The sequence below is a fragment of the Aquila chrysaetos genome, chromosome 26 (assembly GCF_900496995.4).
Source record: "Aquila chrysaetos chrysaetos chromosome 26, bAquChr1.4, whole genome shotgun sequence".
In the NCBI taxonomy this organism is placed as follows: Eukaryota; Metazoa; Chordata; class Aves; order Accipitriformes; family Accipitridae; genus Aquila; species Aquila chrysaetos.
The window spans coordinates 14,268,597-14,290,765 of NC_044029.1; the positions used below are offsets into that span (position 1 = coordinate 14,268,597).

At 41.9% G+C, this 22,169-nt stretch overlaps 1 protein-coding gene and 1 long non-coding RNA gene across 4 annotated transcripts in view; one reads left to right on the top strand and one right to left on the bottom strand.

The window, feature by feature from the left end:
- The first annotated feature begins 5,529 nt into the window (after window positions 1-5,529).
- LOC121232639 lies at window positions 5,530-13,654 on the top strand. Its single transcript, XR_005931469.1, has 4 exons — window positions 5,530-6,484; window positions 7,021-7,425; window positions 11,923-12,128; window positions 13,595-13,654. It is a non-coding gene; the product is annotated as an uncharacterized LOC121232639 (long non-coding RNA).
- Window positions 12,054-22,169, bottom strand: part of LGR5 (leucine rich repeat containing G protein-coupled receptor 5) — a 99,452-nt gene continuing 89,336 nt past the window's right edge. For 2 of the 3 annotated variants that reach the window (XM_030002607.2, XM_030002606.2), the window contains one exon: window positions 16,533-20,536. In XM_030002607.2, coding sequence (XP_029858467.1) covers window positions 19,446-20,536 — 1,091 coding nt within the window. In that variant the 3' untranslated portion in view covers window positions 16,533-19,445. Of the gene's footprint in view, window positions 13,314-16,532; window positions 20,537-22,169 lie in introns of those variants that run through there. The other variant, XM_030002608.1, reaches the window with a different exon arrangement.

Consider the following 22,169-nt stretch of genomic DNA (forward strand, 5'->3'; position numbering starts at 1 on the left):
CAAGCCCCTGTATGTTCCGTGGTCTGTGGCACTGTCCTGTATGTATACTCTGTCCAGCTGGATGCTTGGAAACAATTCCATAGTACTCAAGCTTGAGATTGTGTTGATAATGAAAGACTGGGTGCATTTCTGTCTAATCAGGAAGCATTAGCTCCTTTTTTTTTTTTTTTCTTTCCAGGCTTTTACTATAAATGTCACCAAAAATCTTACCCAGCCTTGAAGATTCTGTGTAATTATCACCTAGGGCCTGGGATTAAAATCCTTTGAAGGATTAATCATTGTTTTCCAGTCCTAAGGGTCTGAACAACAACTAAGTGGTGAGAAACAAATCCAATGAGAAATAGCAGAGGTCTTCCTCGCTGCCATTTCTTCCTCATTCTGCCAGTTTTTCATCTGCTGAGGATAACCTTTTACTATAGCATGTGATAAATATAATGGCCAAATCTCTGTAAGTAAATGTCAAAATAATCTGAAACTTTTGCCTGTTCTTCAGTCCTTCTTGTGGGAAAGACTATCCGTGCTAGACAAAATTTGCTGGACTTTGCACACTGTGTGTTGCTGATGGTGTAATCTGTATTTATCTGAGAAAATTGATGAACTACCTAGCATCCTGGTTTTGGTTTGGGGCGTATGTGTGTGGTGGTGTTTGGTTTTTTTAAAGAACATATCCACATCTATATTTTGCTTACTAACTAGCAAATTGAACACTCCCCCTTCACCCTCTCACCCCAAACTCTAAGTATGTAGCAAGTGTCAAAGGAAGCCTTCTTGAGACAAGCAGAAGTGATCAGACTTGGAGCACTCTTGAGCTGGACTGTTTTAAAATTGCAAACCATGATGACTGTTACAGAGGTGCAATTATCCCAGTAGAGTTAACGATCACGAGCACGTTTCTCCTAGCAATGTATGGATAACAATGTACGGATAAGTTGAAATTGCCTTGATCAAGGAAAATCCACTTGTAACATGTTTGGGGAAGCAATTGATGGTCCCGGTGTGGCCTTAAGCTATATAAACACTTCATTGTCATTGCAGTTGCTGTCATGGTTTTACTCTTCAAAATCTGGAAGCTGCAAATCTCTAGAGAAATTTGCTCACACGATTAAAATGGAGGAGCCCTTCATGCAGAGATGACTGTCAAAGACTCTAGCCTCTAGTGAGGAGGAGTGATAGGAAACATGCACCATAAACAGGCAGCAATCACAGAAAACTTCCCCTTGGAAGCAGGTGAATCATCAGTGAAGGAAGAAAAGCATCACAAAAATCTCTTCCTTGTAGAAGTTGGTTTCTCTGTGTTCCTGAGAAACACTTGGTCTGGCCCTCTGTTAGTTCTTCTGCTCTTTTCTAGCAATTTTGGACATTGCCTGGTTTTGTTTTTCCTTTGGTCCATAAAGCTGACCACCTCAAGATTTTGAAAATCATCAAAATAGATTATATTTATCAAGTAGAGTATTTATTAGGATAAACTTGAATGAATTTTCTGTTAGAAGAAAAAAAGTAATTCTCGCCTTGCCCATCTGTGGGATGGGTTTGTGCCTCCGGGCCTGCAGAACGCTGATGGACTCGCATCTCTCCTTAAGCTGGTTGGACCTCGACTGAGCCCCTTCCTCCCCACGGGTAACTGGAGTTCATGTCCCATGAAATGTCACTCAGAATTACAGGGCAACAAAGTTTCTGTTTTATGTGAATAAATGAGAAGTCTGATCACCCAAATTTATGTCATGGAACAATTCAGCTGAGAGATGAGCGCATCGGTCATCTGATCAGCTTTTTAGGATTATGAGCAGACTTCATCCATATGAATACGGAAACACAATCTGATCAATAATGTCATTTCTCCCCACTAGTAATACTTCTTCAGATTTCAAATATAAGGTTCCCAAGCGATGGTCAGCTAGTCAAACCAACTGCAGTCCCATTTCCCTTTGCAGTTTTTAGGTCACATCTCTGTTAGATTTCTGTGCTTTGGTTTTGTCTTTTTTTTTTTTTTTTTCCTCAGATAGCCATTAACTTCCTGAACTGTTGTGGAACAAACTGAACTCCATCCTTTTGGTGTCCAAAGGACACTATTTGTGTATCCACAGAAAATCACCGGCTGTTTCACTGACACTGATTTTGGCAGGATAGGGAGAATGCATGGTATTTACATTGTTCTGGGAATACAGAATTTTTAACAAACTGCATGTAATCAAGCCCATTTATGTTCACGGAGTTTCCTTGTCAGTTGTTTCTTAAAACCTAGCTTACCTTTCAGCATCTGGCTAATAAAGTAATTTATTTCCTTGGTGCTGGGAATATCAAAAGGATATAATTTGAACAGTTTTGCTTGATGCTATGTGGCATCCTTGCATCTGATAGATTTCAAAGATAGTTTCTAAGTGAGTTGAATGAAAGCATCTATCTCTTGGTGGTATTTGGTTACAAGAAATGGTTTGGTTACCCCCAAATTTGTGGGTTATGTATCTAATAAAAAGACTGTTAGTTGACTAGCTCTACCTACTTTATCTAACCTAAGATATACATGTCACATCTCTGTTCTGTAAGGAGAGTGTAATTGTAGGTGTGGCGATGCTCTTGACTAGCTTGGATGGAGTACAAAGAAAGATGTAGCAACATTCACTTGAAAATTTTTCAGCGTCTTTCAAATCCTTTAGAAATTCCAAGTAGGTTACTGAGGTAGTTGTAGTGCACAGAAATAGATGGAGCTGTATCTTACCTGAGGAATCTAGACTAAAACCAACAGATGTCCTTACATGACCTGCCATTTCACCTGAGACTGGGGGTCATCCTACCACTGGTTTTAGGGAGTGATCAGGAATGAGATGAGAGCAGAAAAGGGCTGTTTTCCAGAGTCAGTCAGTATTTCATGCCAGGGGCTATCTGTTGCTCTGAAGAACACAGGGGTGTTCACTTATCCTTATCTGTAAGGTGGCTTAAAGTTTGCAAGGAACCCAAGATCAAAATTTGACTTAAAAGAGGATATAGGCGTTAACTGCTACTTTTCTTTTTTATTGCATGCTACTATTTGTTGTTGTCCTACCTGAGTAGCAGATAATAAAGCAGAGCATGGCTTGTAACTGAAACTTAACCTTGTAAAATCGTTGGCAATGAATTATCTATGTGTCTGTTTGCTCTCTGTTAATGGGAGCACAAAATCCAATCATAAAGTTTGCAGTGCTGCACCTGGGGTACTGGCAGAAGTGACCGTATCATGGCTCAGTAAAACGTTGACAAAAACGGGAAGAAGCCTTTCAGTGCAGACAGCAGGGCCTGATCTAGCAGAAAATAGCCCATATTTTTCAGCCCCTGCCCCTTGTAATCACATCTGCCTTTCCCATCAGCTTTCACCTTTCCCTCCTGAGGCTTCCTTTTCCCTCTGAAGCCTTCTGTGAACTTCCATTCTCTTCTGGAAGAGATGTTAAGGCACCTTTTTCTGCCAGGAGTGGTTGGATAGATTTTGGTGGGAAGGTCACCACCAAGACCTGCACTGTTCAGATCCCTGTACAGTCAAGAAAAGCTGAACTTTGTCTAATCTCCTGTTGGGACGGGAGTAAAGAGCGGCAGTGGATTCCTTACGTGGCCCTAGATAGACCGACAAGATCGAAGCATGCTTTCAAAAGGGCAGTGGCTCTAAACTGTGCGATTACAGGTACGATACCGTCGTTCCTGGAAAGTGATTGAGGGAGGTTCAACTCAAAATCTGCCTACACAGAGGATAAACAGTGGTTTAAAAAATAATATTCACAAAAGTCTTAAGATGGCTGAGGCTATGCCTAAAGCCACCAGTGCAGGGTATGCTGAAGGTCTGATGACGGATGCAGGCGATGATGTATAGCAAGACCAGATTTGGTGGCAGATGGACACTCAGCACTGTGTGGACAGCACAGACACCTCATTGCCTCCTAAGCCAAAGTCTCCAACAGAAGGCAGTAGGCAGAGGATTCTGATGTACCCGGGTACTCTGAGGCACTCATTAAAGAATCGGAGATTCTCTTAGAGGAGCCTATGGCTCTCTCTTACTACGGAAGCAGCCTGGAGAGGTCAGCATCCATGTCTTTGGTGTCAGCAGTCAATAGGACAGTCTATGCTGTCTTTGGGAGGGGCACCCAGTACGGACTCAGAAACCCACAATAAACTTAAGAGTCTGTAGACGAGGGCTTTGAGATATGCTGGGAACAGTCATTCACAACAGCATTCGGCATTCCCCGTCCACAGATGAGGGCTCAGCCTATTTGCAGAAGATAATGGGCTTTTTATTATCCAGAGGATTTTGTTGGTCTCTGTGGTGCATTCATTCCCTGTCGGTCTGAAACCAAAGGTCTTCATGGGATGTTACTGTGCTCCCTACAGCACAAACATATGATAAAAGCATTGTTGACTATACAGGGCACTAACTGGTGGAATATTTGTAGAGATGTATTTTCTTTAAGCAGAAGTTGGACAACATCATAAAAGCAAGCATGGGTTGGTGACAGTAATTCTCTCTGAGAAAGGGTTAAGCTTTTTTGGTTTTTTCCTTTCTTTTTCCTCTGCTCCCTAGATACAGAAAAAAATGGCAGGACTCTCTTGCCCTTAAAACATTTTTCAGCCAGCAACCCATGGCATATTTTCTGCTAAATTGTCAGAAGCCAAATGCAGGAGACTTGGATAAAGCCAAAGACTGAATTATGGGCAACAATCTTGTTTAGACTGCAAAGAACTTCTGCTCCTTGTTTTTATAGTGGGTCTGTCTGGTCCAGCTGAGCAATGTCCGGGGGGACTGGCATGTGGCACTTGTGCACCAACTCGGGATGGAGGAGTTTTGACTCAGTAAGTAGGAAGTCCTGCTTCCACGTGTTTTCTGGTTGTAAAGCCCCAGTATAATCTAATGGGTCGTCTGGAGAGAGAAAGGTATCGCACCATAAATAATGTAAGTGGATTTATAATTGCATGATGGGAGATAGGAAAATGATGCGTGGAATTCATCTGGGAGGCAAAAATGTCAATGTTTTTGTCTGAAATGAGCACGTGAGTGGGTCAGTGTCTGTAAGGTGCCAATGAACACAAAGCCTGTGCTTTTATCACTTGTTCAGCATAATCCTTCCAGAGTGCTATGCTGAGTTGCTTTTGAAGGCCCTGTGCCAGGGCTTTATCAGATCAACCTAGATCAACGGTTAGGCTTGATTATTATGTTTGTATGTCTTTCTGCCTTTTCTTCTGTCCAATTCTACTAACCAGTCCAGAGGCTTTAAGTTATGAAAAAAGTTTGTTGAAATGGAGTAATGAAAAGTGTTTTAGGCTGGCCTTCTCTCACCCAACATGTGGATGGGTGGAGAACATGGAGGTACAATGTCGAGACCTGAGCTCACTCCCTGTATTGTACACACTCTGATTTCTGAGGTAGTGGAAGTCCTAAATCGTAACTGGGACAAATGGCCGCATAGAGAATTGTCCATAGAAACCTGGAGTCGCGAAGCCTTGATGCAGTCACAAAGCACCCTCTGATGGGCTAATGGGTCTTATCCGAAGTTGGGGTTGTGTTTGCTAGGTCGCAGGCAATTAGACAATGGAGCGGACTGGAAAGTCTCTAAGCAAAGTCAGAAGTCCAGCCGGTTGCCTGGGATATAGTGCTTCCAGGTCTGCTGGACACGCTGCTAGGATGCTGAGCCCAAACCCTGGACCCTCTCAGTCTGAACTATCTGATTTGTGCCAGAAACATTGGTTGCATTAATGGGACCGGGCAAGATACGGACTCAAGCACAGGCTAACAGTCCAACATGCTGTTAGCAGGCTCCTGGCATGGTTTTGGCCCACACAGCATCTGTCCCAGGTATTGTCTGGTGAATTAACATAGGCCAGACACTGTTCCCAATATGTCTGATGGACAGGACCGCTCTATTTTGAGGGAAAGAGGGATTGGAGGAAACGTAAGCGTAGGGAGGACCTGGATTATGCTTTGAAGCCAGAGAATATCCCCAGATTGTTTAATTCACAGTACAGACGTACCCACTGTGTCTAGAGGCACGGGTCAGGTTTTGTGCTGGTACTCTAGAACGAGAGGAGCTCACAGAGCCAAGCACACCGACCGGAGCCTCCTGGCTTTTTCCTGGATGGAGCTGGGATCCTGGAAATCCTGGGTGCCCAAACTGCAGAAGGTGGGATCCTGACGCCTTTTCCTGGAGGCAGCAGGAGGCAGCAAGAGGCAGCAGCTGGTCGCTGGCCTCAGCGCTCTTCGAGCTGAAGCTTTCTGGTGCAGCTCACATCTCTTTTGCTTCAAGTCCCCTGAGCTAGCATGAAATGTCAGCCTTCTCAGGACTGATGGAAGAACAAGTATATAAACAGTTATGCAGGGTGAAAAAGGGGATGCTTTCCTAATAAAGCGATTATTTTTCCATCTGGCTTATAGAAACTGTGGTGGTGATGGCAATGAAGATCCCAATTTGACTGAGCAGTCAAATGTATGCAAATTGTGGTATGTTCTAGGACATTTTGGCTTTTGAGGAGTGTAAGTCTCTTGTCATACATCCCTGCTGTAATTTGCCCACCTGCACACTTGCTGGGCTGTAGTACTGACCATTTTCTTGGCTTCTCCAGCACATTTTCTAATGTCCCACCTGCCTCAAGATTTTGGAATTGGAAACTGTAACACTTCAACAGGTTCAGGACATCCTTGTCCCATCTCCAGCCTTCTAAATACTCTGGGTTTAAAGCTTACCCTTTTAGACAGCTGAAGCAAACAGGAACGTGTGCTTTCTATAGAATAATAAATGCATAGATATGAACAAAAGTAAGTCCCAATACACTTAGTTTCCTTGTCTCCCTGACCATTCTTCTGGACGGACATGAGAGTCCTCTGTACCTCATTTCCTCCTAGTCCCCATTTTCCCAGATCTGCTTGGCTGGGGTCTGTTTTCTGTGCCTTTGGCTTTCCTGCTATAATTTTCCTCAGCGTGGCTCATGAGATACTTTTCTCTTATAATGCTGGAGCCCTTTGATCAGTTTTATCAGTTGATCTCTTCATTGATTATTTCCTTTCTGCAGTTAAAAGTGTTCTGCCACGACTGGCAACCATCTTGCTGATCAAGGATGCTGTGTTTCGGATGGAAAACCACTGAAGCCTGCGGGCTCCCATTGCCAGCCTTGTGCCCGTCTCCACCACCACCACCGTGAGAGAGCCTGGGAGCATCCCTTCTGCCAGAATTCCCCAAATATGCACAGGGATTTTCCTCAAATTGTCCTTCTGAGCCTTCTGGAAGAGGGATGGCTCACTGAACCAGAAACTGAGAAGGGAATTAAGTGTTTCACAACGGCCGTGAGGCACACGGTGGCACTAGGTGCCTGGCGAAACAAGATCGACTTTCTCCAGCTGGCCCTAACTGCCTGCGACCTCAGATCTACGTCTCTGATGGAAGAGGCGAAAGCCTGAGTATCGCACGGCAAGACACAGTAAGAAATCTAGGTTTGCAGTAGAATGTCTGGGAATACTCTCTTAGCAAGTGTCTTCCTCCGTCTGTCATCGTGTCGTATGAATTCTGCTTCTGGTCATATTACACCCACAAATCCTTTGGGGCAAGCTTTTCCTGTAATGCTTTCTCATGCCTCCCTCACAAATAAACCCAGGGCACATTCCTGCTACCTTATTAAAAGATCTATGACATAATTATTGAAAATATTGCTCACATTAAAAAAAAATTATTAGTTTTTTAAAAGGTGATGGCTTAATTTTCAGTCTGGGTCCTTCAGAATCTTTTAATGGCTGGTTAACATCACATTGGCAGCCTAAACTTCTGAGCCATAAAATGTGAAACTTTTAAATTTTTTCCTTATGACAGAGGTATTTGGGGTAGAAAATCTGAATGACACGAAAGAAGAAATTTGCCAGGGAGCTCTAACGGGGAAATAGAGCTGAACAATCTTTTTCTAATTATCCTAATAGACTGCCATTATCAGAAATGCTCTGTGCTCCATTGGGAAAGAAAGTTATGTTAATAGGAAACAAAGATATTTGATCCTTCGTAGATCAAAGCACTTTTATGATGCTGCTGTCATTATGAAAGACTCTTGGTGTAAGAATGGTACTTTGTGGACAATGGCTCTATTGTTTGTCACTTATTTACCTTCTAAAAAAAAAAATAATCAGACCTAGTGTACCATTTATGAGGTCCCAGATTTGATAAGAAATGCTTCACTCTACCATAAAGCAACAGTTTTTAGGACTATGCTGTAGTTCACCGCCTACAAACATGAGAAGTTTCACTGTGCAAAAAGGAGTATTTGATATGGAAATAAAAACTTGCCAAAACCCACTGAAGTGCAGAAGGTCCTTGCAAAGCCTCTGAATTCCACACTGGAAAGGCCTGTGGGCTTTCTTACCCATTTTTTCCCTTTCTCTTTATGCTTACTTGCATTCAGAGTTTAGCTCTGAGAGTGTCCAAGCACCCTTTTTCCTTTTGTACTTACACAGTGCTTAGAGCAGTGGGATGCTGGTCCATGACCAAAGCTCCAAATTGCTCTGCTAACACAGATAATAATAAATGTAGAGAGAGATCGATACTGAGAACAGTTCACCTGTGGCTCACAAAATGGATTTCTTAACTGCTGTAAAACCCTCCAAGGAGGGAAAAAGTGCTTAAAGACCTGGAAAGGCCTATGTACACCAGCAGTGTTGTGTAAAGAATAGTGTCAAGAGTATGGGAGAAGGAGAGAGAATGTTTTTCAAGGGAAAGCCTATCAATTCTTGTAGGTAGAAAAGCAGTACTGAGGGATAGAACTAAATAATTAATAGTGGTAGTTTACTTTGACCTGTATTTCAGTTCTGTACAAGCTAGTATCACCAATTCCTATTTAAGTAGAGTGAATAGAAGAAAAACGTATTTGAATGTTGAATAGCTTGTCAGTTCACCAAACTTAACACTTGATGAACCCAATAAACCACAATGATTTATTGTTTTGTTTGTTTTCTACTGACCCTTGTATAAAGGTGGGTTTTTAATGATTTTTTTTCATGGAAATGCTTTGTTTCTGCATGAGTATCTTTATCCTCTTTCTTTGACTGGTGCTCCATGAATAGTCTCATACTGTGGATGCACATACGTGTCTGTCTTTAAAACTGGAGATCTTTCTTCCCCCTTTTGCAATACCAATAAAGGGTACTGTACAGTCGTCCCATGTGCCCAGCACATGGGTGCATACACAGTTTGCCCACTGCCATTTCAGTTTCTCTTTGCTGCTTTTTGGAATGAGGCACTTGGTGTCTATGAGGGTTTTTAAATGCTTTTGCTCCAGCTTCTTCAAACATTATCTTTTCTTGTACCTCTTCCAAATTCCACCTCTCAACCTCTATACAACCTCTCCGTGTTCGCTGTCTTAGAGGTGGGCAAATTTCTGTTTAAAAGTGCTCCGCTTGCAGTACTTTTAAGCCCAGAGCAAGGAGGGCTCAGGACTTTCAGTTGCAAAGCTGCTTGTTCAGGAAGCCACGGAAGCTGCATCCAGTTCCAGAGGTGGCATTTCCTGGGGGAGAAGTTTTGGCACCACTCACTGCACAGACACGAGGGCTCCAGAATAGGATCCATCCCTCTGGATGGAGAAGCCCACTTGGGTGGCCAGGTTCAGCAGGACTGGGTCTCCAGGTGAGCAGAAGCTTTGTGTCCGTGTTAGACTTTCAGGCTGTTCAAAATACAACGCTGACAAATCTCACAGTGAACCCTTACGTGTCCAGGGCATGACAAGCAGCTCCATTACCGTGCACTACATCAAAAAAAATGGAATGGCATGCTAGGAGGGCTGCCGTGTTCTTTTGGGAGACGGTAGTTATGGAGGACAGACAGCTAGAGAATAAGGCTGTGTATTACGTCACCCAAGTCTGCCAATTTTCAGGCAGGTAAACCATGTACTTCTGTATCATACTTGAGATCTGCTCACATATTCACACATTTCGGGCGTAGGATCAATTTAATGCAGACCTTTTTGCTTTCCCCCTCAATAGGAAGCACCATTGCTTTTTTGGCATAGGCATCATTGCTGAGGTTTCCTCCACATACTCTCCTCATACCACATCTGCACAGCATGATGGTTATAGTTCCCTCAACATCTTTGTTGGAAAATGCTCTGATTAAAGTAAGCAAGAGAAAGGCCTGGTCATTGCACACGGCTGAGGAAGATTTGGTGTCAGATCTTTGTTCCTTGTTAAGGTCTTCAAGACCGCTGTTATTTCCAGATCAGCTCAGTGAGAACTGAGTGATCTGACCCCCTCTGCTTTTGAGGTGCTTGGTTTCACAACGTAGGCATTGGATGGCTCTCTTCCCTAGCGTACTCCTCCAGTAAGAGAGGAATAACTCCTCACAAAGGGTAGAAAGGATGTATTAGTTGCAGTTACCCTGTTCTGTGACTTAGCCCCTGGTCCTGATAACCTATATCTCCCTTTCAAAGTAATCGGTTTTGCATACTGGAGTTATTTCCCCAAATAACACTTTTATCCAGCCAGTTAGGATCCATTTACCACCATTGTGCTCCACGACCTTCCCCCCTTGTCCCCATAGATAAATTCTTTCTTTCTCTAGTCATGCAGCTTGCAGATTATTTCAAGATGGGGGGGTCTTTAACCCGTGCAGGGGACTCCATGTTTCTGTGAGATTTGACCCCGTGCTGTGCATCTGTACGGATCCCTACTTCCTCACTTAATTCTCCTATTAAGATGGTTTTCTCAACTGTAAGTAATGGTCTGTGCTAGAAAAGTGAAAAAAATGAAAACATTATGACTGTCTTATTCTTCAAAACCAGGGTGGCAGAGACGTAGTTAAATAGTTGTCACAGTGCGCACAGGCAAAATTAAATTTCTTAAAATGAATATGGGATGAAAAAGGTCTTCATCTCCTCAGAGTACGCGGCTCCCTGAAATGGTTTTAGACTGGCTTTGCAGGTACCAATGCAAACTTGCCCACAAAATCCGATGAAAAATTTCAATTGACCGGCCTGTGACTGCAGTTGTTGTGTATTAGTGCAATGTATGATTGGGTAACTCCTGTCACTGCCTCTGCATCAGCCTATTCTGACTTGACAGTACTGTTTCCATGTGTGCAGGACACCAAGACTTACAGCCTATACCATCAACACCTCCAGTAACTCATACCGTTATTCTGTAGTTTGGGAAGAAAGTTACTTGAAGCTAGGAGGAGATATGGAGTCCCCTTCACCGGGATAAATGCAAGCAAGAGCACGTGTCCCCAAAACTGCAAAGCTTTCTGGAATCTAAACTGATGTGCCAGAGGCACATCTTGGGTATGTATTACTTAGCCAGAAGGACGAGAGGAGTGGGACAGAGCAGCAGGTAGAAAAAGCAGCGAGGAAGTACCAGCGTCACCCAGAGAAGCAGATTTTGTACGAACAGGAAGGTAACAGAGCGTTTGGGTGAAGCTGTGGCTGAACACAGAAATTGTCCAGAGCCGCCTTCAAGGCGACAGCATTTTGCAGTGTGCAGTAAATGAACGGGATAGTGCCAAAAAGGTATCTTTACTCTCTGAGGATGTCCCCTCCTCACTGGGCTTACACAGTCAGGGTATTTCACCATATCAGGGCATTTTAAAATATGAACGGGAGTTTCTACGCAGGCATATGGGGATTCCTGGTCTCCAGCAGGAAACTCTGGTTGACTTCAGTTGTCGCTGGAGTTAGACTATACTGTAAAGGAAGCGCCTAAACCCTGCCCAAGGCGGGGAGAACTAGGCCTGGGCCTTAGAGAAATTCATACTGAAGTTGAATGACATTAAATGGACTTTCATGAATGTAGTCCTATTTTTGGCTTTTAAAATACAAAGTTAGCAAATTGGGTCAGAATGACAATTGCTAGATTAAACACTGTTCCTGGAAGTTGTAAACTGAGATGCTTTCTTGCAGGGTAGGTCTTGCAAACTTTGACTTGCTATATTGTCCTGTGTTTTGGGGTAGGACCTACTATGATCAATTTTAGATCTTCAAGTGTGAACATAAGCAATGACCATTCTGGCAGCTGGAGCATCTCAAGCCTCTCTATATTCCACGGATTGGTGTTGAATTTGTTTGCAAAATGGAGACAAGTCCAGTGGAAAATTTGATGTTTTATTGTTTTCTTCAAGCTTCCTACGATTTTCAAGCAGCTGTAAGAGAAACTTGAGGTAAGTATATAAACCCCATTTTTAAGGAAATGGCTTTCTGTCTCATTCTGTTCTACAAATGGGCCTTCTACATTGTTCATCTATTACACTGAATTTAACAAGTATCAAATATACCGTGGCATCACCAAACAAAATAGCAAACGTGTAGAACTATGACTACCCTAGTGGCAAGCAATGGCCAATTTCCTTGACAAATAGTCAGCTCCAAGAATCTGTGTATAAAATTTGTATGCAGTTACACACTAATATTGAGGAATATGCTGAAATCTCACAAACTCCAGAATATTGCCAGTTGCCCAAACCTACAAAAAACCCCCAAACCACTCATGGGAAAATCCAACAATACAGAGGATTGTCTGTATACTGGGAGAAGTATATATCAAATAAAGCAAAACTCCTCATACTTTGCACTCACAGTAGGGCATTCAGTTAAGTCAGGGAACTATTCTCCCACTTCATGAATTAAGATGCTGGTGGCTGGTTCTTCCACTTGGCTAGTTTGCCATGGTTTAGACACGTTCTCATCAATCATCTCTTCTGTGTACTTCCCTGGTACAATGATCTTGGCTCCTCTTTCGTTTGCTGACTGATCATGATGTTCAGGGAGAGAAGTGCTGAGGCATTTGTTCACGTTGCAGACTTAAGACTGCTTTCATATCCTAGAATTAATTCCCTGGCCACACAAAACTTTCTGGAGTTCATTTTCATAGTTAACCAGAAAAGAGGCCTAGGAGAATTTCACAGAAGGCTGTGGTACTTCCTACAGGAGATGAAATCTGTTTCTAGTAGAGCAATCTTCCCAATTACTTTTTTCTTAGAAGGCCGGGAGAGCTCCTTCCTCCAGGAAAAGGTCAGTTCATAAACTGGAAATGCTGATAATAGCTGCAGTGACAGCTATAGATAGTCCTGAGAAGCTGTTGTTATGCATGGAACCAAATTAATAACTGCAGACACCTGTCAAAACAGTGATTACATATCAAGAATGACACCAGATGAAAAAGGAGATGTTTGAAACTTCCTTCAAGTATTAGTTTTGGAGTCCTGAGACCTTCAAGGCCAGTTGGAGAAGACTCTTGGTATGTGCATGCATAATACTTAGTGGAAGTCTTTAGATTCACAGATGGACAGTTTTTTCCCTTGTTAATGAAACATATTTTTTGCTTGACAAGTGGAAAACGATGCCACCTGTGAAAAGATTAAATAGGGATTTTGAGTGGACTCTTTGTGACTGACTTTTTTAGAAATCCTGGCTGTGGGCCAGCTCTCAAGAGTAATATTCTTAATGTTTGTTTTTTCCTATGACTGAGATCGGATCCTTAGATAATTGTGACAATGCCACAACAAATTGTTTTATGGAGGGAACGTACTCAAATTTCCTACGTCTCCAGAGTCACTGGAGCACAAGTCTGTGATTCTCATTATGCGAACAAGATGTTCTTAATGTTGATACTGCCTTTTCTTTCCAGTAAACTTGCAAGCGTTAGGTATAACACATGGAATTCCTTCTACTGTATTTATTAGCATGGGTAAGTTTGCATTTTTCTTTAAAATTTCTCATCTCATGTAACTGGGACTCTGTTCAAGCAAAGACAGATAAAGAGTTGAATCAATTTCCTAGGCTTAGTTTAGATAATATACAACAATACCCACATTATTTTTTACAATAACATTGTTGCAGAATGACAGATTTGTCCCTTGGTTGGCACATGTTTACTGAAAGAGAAGACGATGTGCTTATTGTGGTTGGTGGAGATGCTGGTCCATCCTTTGCTGGTGGAAGCAGTGCAGCTCTGCTGGAGTTTGAGAGCTATGTTCTCCTGCAGCACCTGAGCATCTGCACAATTACTGTGCCTCATGGATCTGCAAAGGATTTTCTAACACTGTTGTTGTTGCTGCTGTGATCCTAGTTCTGGTCTTTTATTGTTAGCTTTCCTGTACTCATGTTCTTACTCTTCTGTCTCCACTTCCTTGTCTTCCAGTGCTTTCCTGAAGGAAGAACATTAATTTTGCTACAAACATTTTTAATTATTTGAGCCTTTCTTAAGTGGTTGAGTAATGAGATTTTCAGCAGGACCTTAACTTTCACACAGCAACCTAAACTGATGACAGAGAAATGTCTGATTAGGAGATTATTGTTCCAGTGTTTCATACAACAGTCACAGGAAAAAACTGGTGCCCAATACTGTAAAGCTGCAATTCCTATGACAGACAATATGGACAGGAGAGTTGGACACTTTGTGCGGCAGCAGCTTGCTTGCTGTCTAGTTTATGTGGGCCACTAAGGCAGAGAGCAAACATGGAGCAGCAGCAACAGCAAGGACTGTGCAAGTGGTTGGTCTCAATTCGAGATCAAGTATGACCACCAGATTACCCAGGGATGTTGTCCCCCATTTTGGGAATGAGGTCTGAAGCCGCATGCCCAGCTGATGCAGCACTTCTCCCGCAGCGTCATTCTCTGTGCTCTTCTGCTAGTGTCTGCTAAGGCTTGGCCTTTATCCCCATCCATTTTTCTTACAGGTGATCTCATCTTCTTTATGGCTTTCACTTGTATCTCTGACTAGCTCTTTTTCCTTGGCCATTCACGTATCTGCACCTTCCCTGAGGACTGAGTTCCCAGATAAAACTCAGTCATGTATTATCTAGTGTGCCAGAGTAGTGAGCAGATGGCGTGCTCTGTCTGCTCTACCTACATAACCCATCACATGAGCCTGCAGTAAACTCTCCTTCAGTTGTTATTGCAGATAACACTACATGTCTGTGGCGTGAATGCTTTAAGGGAGAAGTCACCTGTACTTAGGTGTGATAGTACATTGCCCAGAACACCAAAGTTTTGACTACAGACACTACCGCTCACTATGTGGTACAAAAATAAAAATCTTTCTTCCACGTACCAAGATGTATAACCTTGATGCCTCTTTTCCCCTTCTGCACTGAGGCTTTCACTAACCAGCCCATTCTTCCTTTGTAGTTATTCTCTTTCCCTTTTATGTTCAAGCTGTAGTATTTCTCTCCTCAGATAACACAATTTCATTCTTCTCCCTTATGGCCCCTGCCATATTGCTTACGCTGTCTGGTGCAAGTAAGTGCACGTGAAAGCATCTTCACTCCCTGTTTTCTTACCATTTCAATCTCCTTATCCATCACACTGCTTCCATCCTTTTGTACCCACTCTGAGCTCTTCATCCTTCACAAAATCTACCACCCTTCTTAATATCCCATAATACCCTGCCCCTGTTTGCATCCTGTCTCTTGAAGCCCTCTCTCCTCCCTGGCTTATGCACTCCCTGTGCTATCTTTGTCACGCTTCTGTTTTTTTCCTTGTAAAGATAATTAATGCCTTTCTCATCCCCATTGACTGCTGGTTCTGTCCCACCTCATTAAGACTATTCTGAAACTCACCCACCAAAATTACTTCTCCACTGGCCCTTCTGGCTGAAATGACTCCACCCGCTCCAGCCTCCTTATCTACGCTGAGAACCTGCACACTCCCTGCTAAAATCAATTTACATCTAGGATCAGTTAACCTTTTTTTTTTTCTTCTTTCTCAGTTTTTACTTTGTTGGTATTTTACCTAGTTCTTTCAGGTACTTCACAGAAATGACCTACAATCACAATCTCTGAAAAACCAAGCACACGTAACTGTCCTGTGCTGCAGTCCCTCCTAACAGGAATGCATCCACTGTCTTGCCTTTCCTTGATGCCTAGATGATGACACGACTGTGCTTAGCCACTGCCTGTCTTTAATTCAACGGAGCTGTTAACTTCTAGTGCAACCTGAGCAACCTGACTCTTGCCAAGTCCCATATTTTGGCCCCACCTTTCATTTGCCCTTAGTATCTGCATCCTATGCATTTCATACGTGATGCTGCTACTGCCTCTCCGCCGTGTACCAGATGAACTTTGCCAGCTGTTTGGTAAACCCTGACCCGCTTCGTCTGCCCCGTGAGGGATTGGAGAGAATATGAGGATGCATGTGGGAGAATTTGCTGTCTCACCAGAAGCAGCAGCCTAGTGCAGCAGAACCTCATCTCTCATGTGGTCCAGTATGGTCTGAAGCCTGCTGGTAACTCACGCACGTCCATCGCCTGACCTGATGCACGCCTTTGTCACACGGTTGGCAGTGCCCGCCTCGCACGTAGCAATTGGGAGAGGTCGTCACTGAGCTAGGAACAGTGTGCACAGGGAGCAGGATCTGTTCATAAGGGTCTGTGGGTGAAGTTTTGGTAAAAGACTTAGTCTGTGTTGAAATGAAACACTAGTCTTTTTTTTTCTTGCTCCCCGGACACCTAATGAGAACACGCAACCTGTAATTTATACTTTGCCAAAAATTTCGGACACCTAGGGAGGTTAGCGTAAGTATTACGATAATTTGGGAAGGATTAATTGAGGATGCATGCCATTTTGTGAGGTGTTAGGTCCCGATTAAATGCTCTTTACCGTGTAGTCACATTTTATTACAACTTACATATGTTTGGAACACTGATAGAAAAGAAAGCATGTCACCTATTTACAATCACTACACATTTACATTATGTTATTTACAGATAATGAATTTAGCAATATATATGAGCAGAAAATATAGCAAATATCAATATGAAACTGTACAGGGCTTAATCTCACGTACTTTGCTGTGGTTGCATTTCACTGTAATAATAAATACAGTTCTATATTTACACATTTTACTTTAAAAATCTATTAAATGAATTTTAACAATTTCAAGTTTAAAATATCTGATCAAAATATTTCAAACATGCTTATAAAAATAAGACACAAAGCCTTTAGGACTTTCTGCAAGCTACAAAAGTTCTGATAAAAGAAGCTTTCTTTAACTAGTCTTTAGAATTATAACATTATTTTGCTTCTCAAATCACTTTACAAACTTCTTAAATATAGCGAGCTGAAAGGAATTTCACTGACATTAAGCAGTGCAGCACAGATGGACCCCAGTTAAATTAAAGCTAAGTAAACACGGTAATAGGTATTGTGCAATGGTTGACTGATCCTCTGTTTAATCCAAAGTGGTTTCAGGCATCGTTCTCCAGCTGTATGCTGCACTGCTTCAAAAGCCACAAGAGATAAAGGATTAAGATAAGTACTCAGCTGACTTTATCATACATAATTTCGGCATTGGTTCATTTTTTTTTCCTGAAGGATGAACATGTCAGCCAAAATCAACTGATGCCATCTGTAACTGCAAAACTAAAAATATGCCAGTGTGAATGGACAGGAAAATCAAGGCATATCCATCATTGGCAACAAATTCTTCATTGTGAAAATACATCCTTTGAGTCCCAGGACGTTTTATATACAGTAACAGATGAACAACAGAGATCATCTGTAACTGATTACCTTAATTACTGGGCTAGCCTAACCTTGGTAATGTTCAAAAATTAGTCTCGTTCACCTGGAGGTTGAGTGGCCATTAACTGAGCAGCGAGTACTGGGCTATTAAATGTTACTCCTCAGGGAGCTATTTTTAACAATAAAAAAAAGTAAATTTGTGCACTTTCGTGTCTTAAATGATCAGCTCACTTGAGCAAAAGGTGCCAGCTCTGAGAAAAGAATACTGGAATATCCGCTGATGGCTTGGCCAGGGTCAAAGACTGATATTCTAGGGAAGTGAAGGTAGCTCTGTTGTCCGAGATATTTTGACATTAGACTTGTCAAAGACCTGAAGTCTATTCTCTCTAACTGGGATCCTTCTGATATGTAAACATACATGCCTTGATTCAGCAAAGTATTAACAGATTTAAAGCCAGAGAGAAACTCTGTGTTAATCTAATCTAACTTTTTCCTAAACTAAAGCCATCAGAAGTCCCTGAATTCTGACAGCTGCTCCAATAAATTTTTTTGCAATATATCCAATTTGAATTTAGAGATTTTTGGTGACAGATAGTTCCACTAGCTAATGACCATCACTGTCAACAATTTGCACCTTTATTTCTATGCTGCATATCCCTAGTGTCAACTTCCAGTTGATCTTGCCAGATTCTTCTCCTCTTGAATAAGTAGTTCTCTGCTCTCAAACTTCTGTTTCCCAGAAGTAGCTACTTACAAACTGTAATCAAATCAATTCTTTCTTAAGCTACTTTAAATTTATGATATTCATATCCTCTTCAATTTCACAATGGTCTTTACAGCATGTGAATGCAAGAACTGTTTGAATTATCCCAGTAGTGCTTGCATCAGCACTAAGAACACAGATCATACAACCTCTTCACTCTTACTTGACATTGCCTTGGCTAAGGATATTGGCTATCCTTACCCAGAAGGACACAGTGGCCTCTAAATCTTTGACTGACTAGTGACCATGAACTAGAAGCTTTCTAGAATCACTGTTTCATAGGATGCAGATCATGCCATAAGCAGGACTACAGTTTTTGTTCCTAGACAAATTACCTTAAATGAATGTTTCTATGTGAGTGCCTTTGGTGTCCTTTAATTGCCCTCAGCATGCCAGTCTTTTTGTATTGATGACTTTCTATGCAGTATTTTCCACCTTCAAATTCTATGAGTCATCTGCCAATTTTATCAGCAGTAATTCTGGGAGTAATTCTACTGGCATGGTAGCAATTCAGGACCAAACTGTGCAGAACCTCACTAGAAAAATACCCATGTGACAATGGCTTGCCATTTACAATTACATTTTAAGCGCTTGACAGGATCTTGATTAACTTCTTTCACACCATGTTAATTTTGTAGGTTTAGCTGACAATTAAAAATGCTTTGTCAAGTCAGATGACTTCTAAAAAACAAACCCAATGCCCGTTAAACTATTAAATCAGCTTTATCAAACATGGAACTTCATCAAAGTCTATTCTGCAGAAACCTTTAGGACTTGAACAGGATTACTCCTCCATTTAGTTACCTTGCTGAATGACGACCATACACAGATGCTTATAAAAACAATCATGGCACTGAAAAACTATTATTAAAACCAAATTACAGTAAACAGGAAAAAAACCCCAACCCCTGAAAACAAACTGTATCAGGTGGTGCTCGGAAAACAATTTAACATGCTATTTTTGCTCTTGGCCAACTGAAGCCCTTTCTGAGTAGTGCTACTTTAAAAGAGAGCAGCTGATACAACTGCACAAAATGCAGCAGCTTTCAGTTTCTCTCTTCATCCCAGCATTTTGGAAGCAGGCTGAGAAGGCTCAAGTATTGGATTTTCAGCCTGCTGCAAGTTTTGTCATTGTTTTCTGATGTGTGCAACAATAACTCAGAGGCACTCTCTAGTTTGTATGCACCCATCCATACTTACTTTCGGGATTAAAAATTTTGTAAACATAGGTATTTTCTGTACTGCCACTGAAACTAGCGACATGGAACAAACGCAACTGATGAAAGATTGCAGCTTTCTGTCATTTGATAAGATGATGGCATTAGTGAATTGCTGGTAGGCATATCATATGATATGCTGGCACTTGTGAACGTTACCAATGCTTGTGTTGAGTCACAAGACTGTTTTTCTATGTCTTCTGAATTCACAGAGATCAGACTAGCATGTTTTGATCTCCTCCATAACAAAGTTTGCTTTCGCAGACTTCCCAAGTCCTCCTTAAAGTGTGGATTGAAAAGTATATAAAGGAGTGGGTTTAGACATGCAGGCAGTGGGACAATCACTAGCAGTATTGACTTAATCACTTCTGGGCTGATAAAAGTGAGGTTTAGTAAGGAGGAAAAAGATAAGAAGGCCACAGGGCAATAAAGAATGCAATTAGTAAAAAGTAGCAAGGCTATATGTTTGACCATAGAGCAATCCCAAATGTTGTCTAGTTCTCCCTTTTCTAAACTACAGTAGAGCTTTGTATAAGCAATAGTCATTACCAGAAAACAAAGGGAGTTCAGCAATACCAGTGCTACCATGTAGCCCATAGCACTGGGTTCTCCAAATGGTAGTGGTAAACAAAGCGGAGAAACCCCATACTCACTCCCAGTAAGGAGTGGTACCACTGCAATGATTAGTGCCAACATAAAGCAAAAGAAAATGGCAATTTTTACACTAGCAATGGAGGATTTTGTTTCAAACTTTGTAGCATGCTTTACAGAGAATGCACGTTCAAGTGCAGCTAGGGTAAGGAGGAAAATGGAAGCCTCTGAAGCAAAAATGGAGAGAAGGCCAGTTATTTGGCAACCAATTCCACTTTCCCACTGTGCTCCATACTGAGCAAAGCTACCAAAAGTTGAGGCATCCACGCTAGCCAGTACTCCACTAGCCAGACCCATCAAGGCATTTACAATAGCTATTAAACCGATCAAAAGTTTTATGGAGGACATATACAATGGAGATCTGAAAACTGTAGCGGACACCAGTGCATTGCAAATAAAGGTCAAACCCACTACGGTCCACACTCCAATTCTGATCAGCCAGCTACCAAACAGATGGTCACATGGTTTGAAGGGACCTGAAATGACAAAATAAAAATGGCAAGGGAAACCCATGTAAACTAAAAAGTAATTTTGCGCTAAGACATTAAATTTCATGCTTCTTGCAGGTTCTCACCATAGCCAAGCAGTGAATTTCAGTCCAAAAGGGGAGCTAGAAATTTGCTCTTCCTTTGGAGTAATCCGAGACCTTGGTAACATGCTGCTAAATGCATGATGCATGTTTCATTACTGGTGCACATGAGTCTGTGTCCCTCCACCTGAATAGTCTATGGGTTTCTTTTTGCACCTAGCAGTACAAGTGCAATGTGAACGTCCAGCCTGTTCTTTCAAGAAATGCTGTGATGTTTGTCAGTGTGTGCAAAAAGCTAAAAAAGATACCTCTCACTAAACTAGGACAGGTTGCTAATGAGTCCTGGTGAAGTGTGATGTAATGGATATGGACAGATGCACTTTGCCTACCTTATAACATGTCATTACACAGTCCAAGAAAATTGAGACTGTCTTTGCATTTGGAAGTGCTGCCTTTTTGGTGGGGCTTCTGATGACCTGTGGCTGAAGTCAGGTCATTATGACTGAAGCCTGCTGTGTAGTCTCATCAAATTGAGGTACATGTGCTGTGCGGTTGAAGCTGAATGCTCTGCAGTCTGAGAAACAGTGTTTATCTTGGTATGAGCCAGCTATGCTCTCTCAAAGCAAGACCTTCACAATGGTCTGTGCTTCTCCATGAAGACACAAACCCCGCAGCTGAGATGCACTCCATATGACTACAGCTGTTGCCATCAAGTAGGCATAAGCATCTATTGTGTCAGTTGGCAAGTTCTTCTAAGATACCCTTTGAAAGATCAGCATGGAAGCTGGATTTGCTCTTGGGTCTGGTGATAACTTACCTTGAAGACAGTGACGTTTTTGTGAACTCAGCAGTTACATTAAGGCCACAGGAGAATATGTGATGGTCAAAAGGTTCTAAATTCTTTGGCTTCCTGCCTTTTCTATTCCTCTTTACATAACTTTTTAACATAAATTTTAAATTAAGTAATAAAAATTTATTATTATTTGCTGTTACAAACAAGAATCTTGGCTTGGAATGAATGCTGAAGTACTAGTTGTCACTCGGGTCTTTTTTGTTCATGTTTCACAAGGCAAGAACAGCTAGGGAAAATGTTTGCTGAATCAAGCAAGCAAAACTTATGACCACAGCTGCTAAAGCCAGAAGTGACCTTCCAAAGACATGTTTCTTTCCTTGCCTTAAAGGAAACTTTCAGTGGAATTGGTGGCCTGTAGCTTTGCAATTCAATCAATGTATTTCTTTTTCCTTCCTGCTACACTGCGAAGCCAGGGATGTGCTATTCTATAAAGAAAATGACAGTGCTGGGGGTACTTTGTGATGGACTGTGTACATCAATACAGTAGTGTTTGGTATTTCCTAGACATTGAACGAAACTGTGTGTTGTTCAAGAAGCTCAAGTGTAGAATAACACAGTGAAGAATTACTTTAGCTTTGCAAAAGACTGAACGAGCAAAGATTCTGCTCCCCTTTATCATCTGTGTCTCGGTAGAACAGTCTTTGCTCTCTCCTTCCCTTGATAAGGGGATCAATTCCTGTGAAAAGGGGCCCAGCGAGGATCTGCTTGAGGACTGGGTAAAACTTTT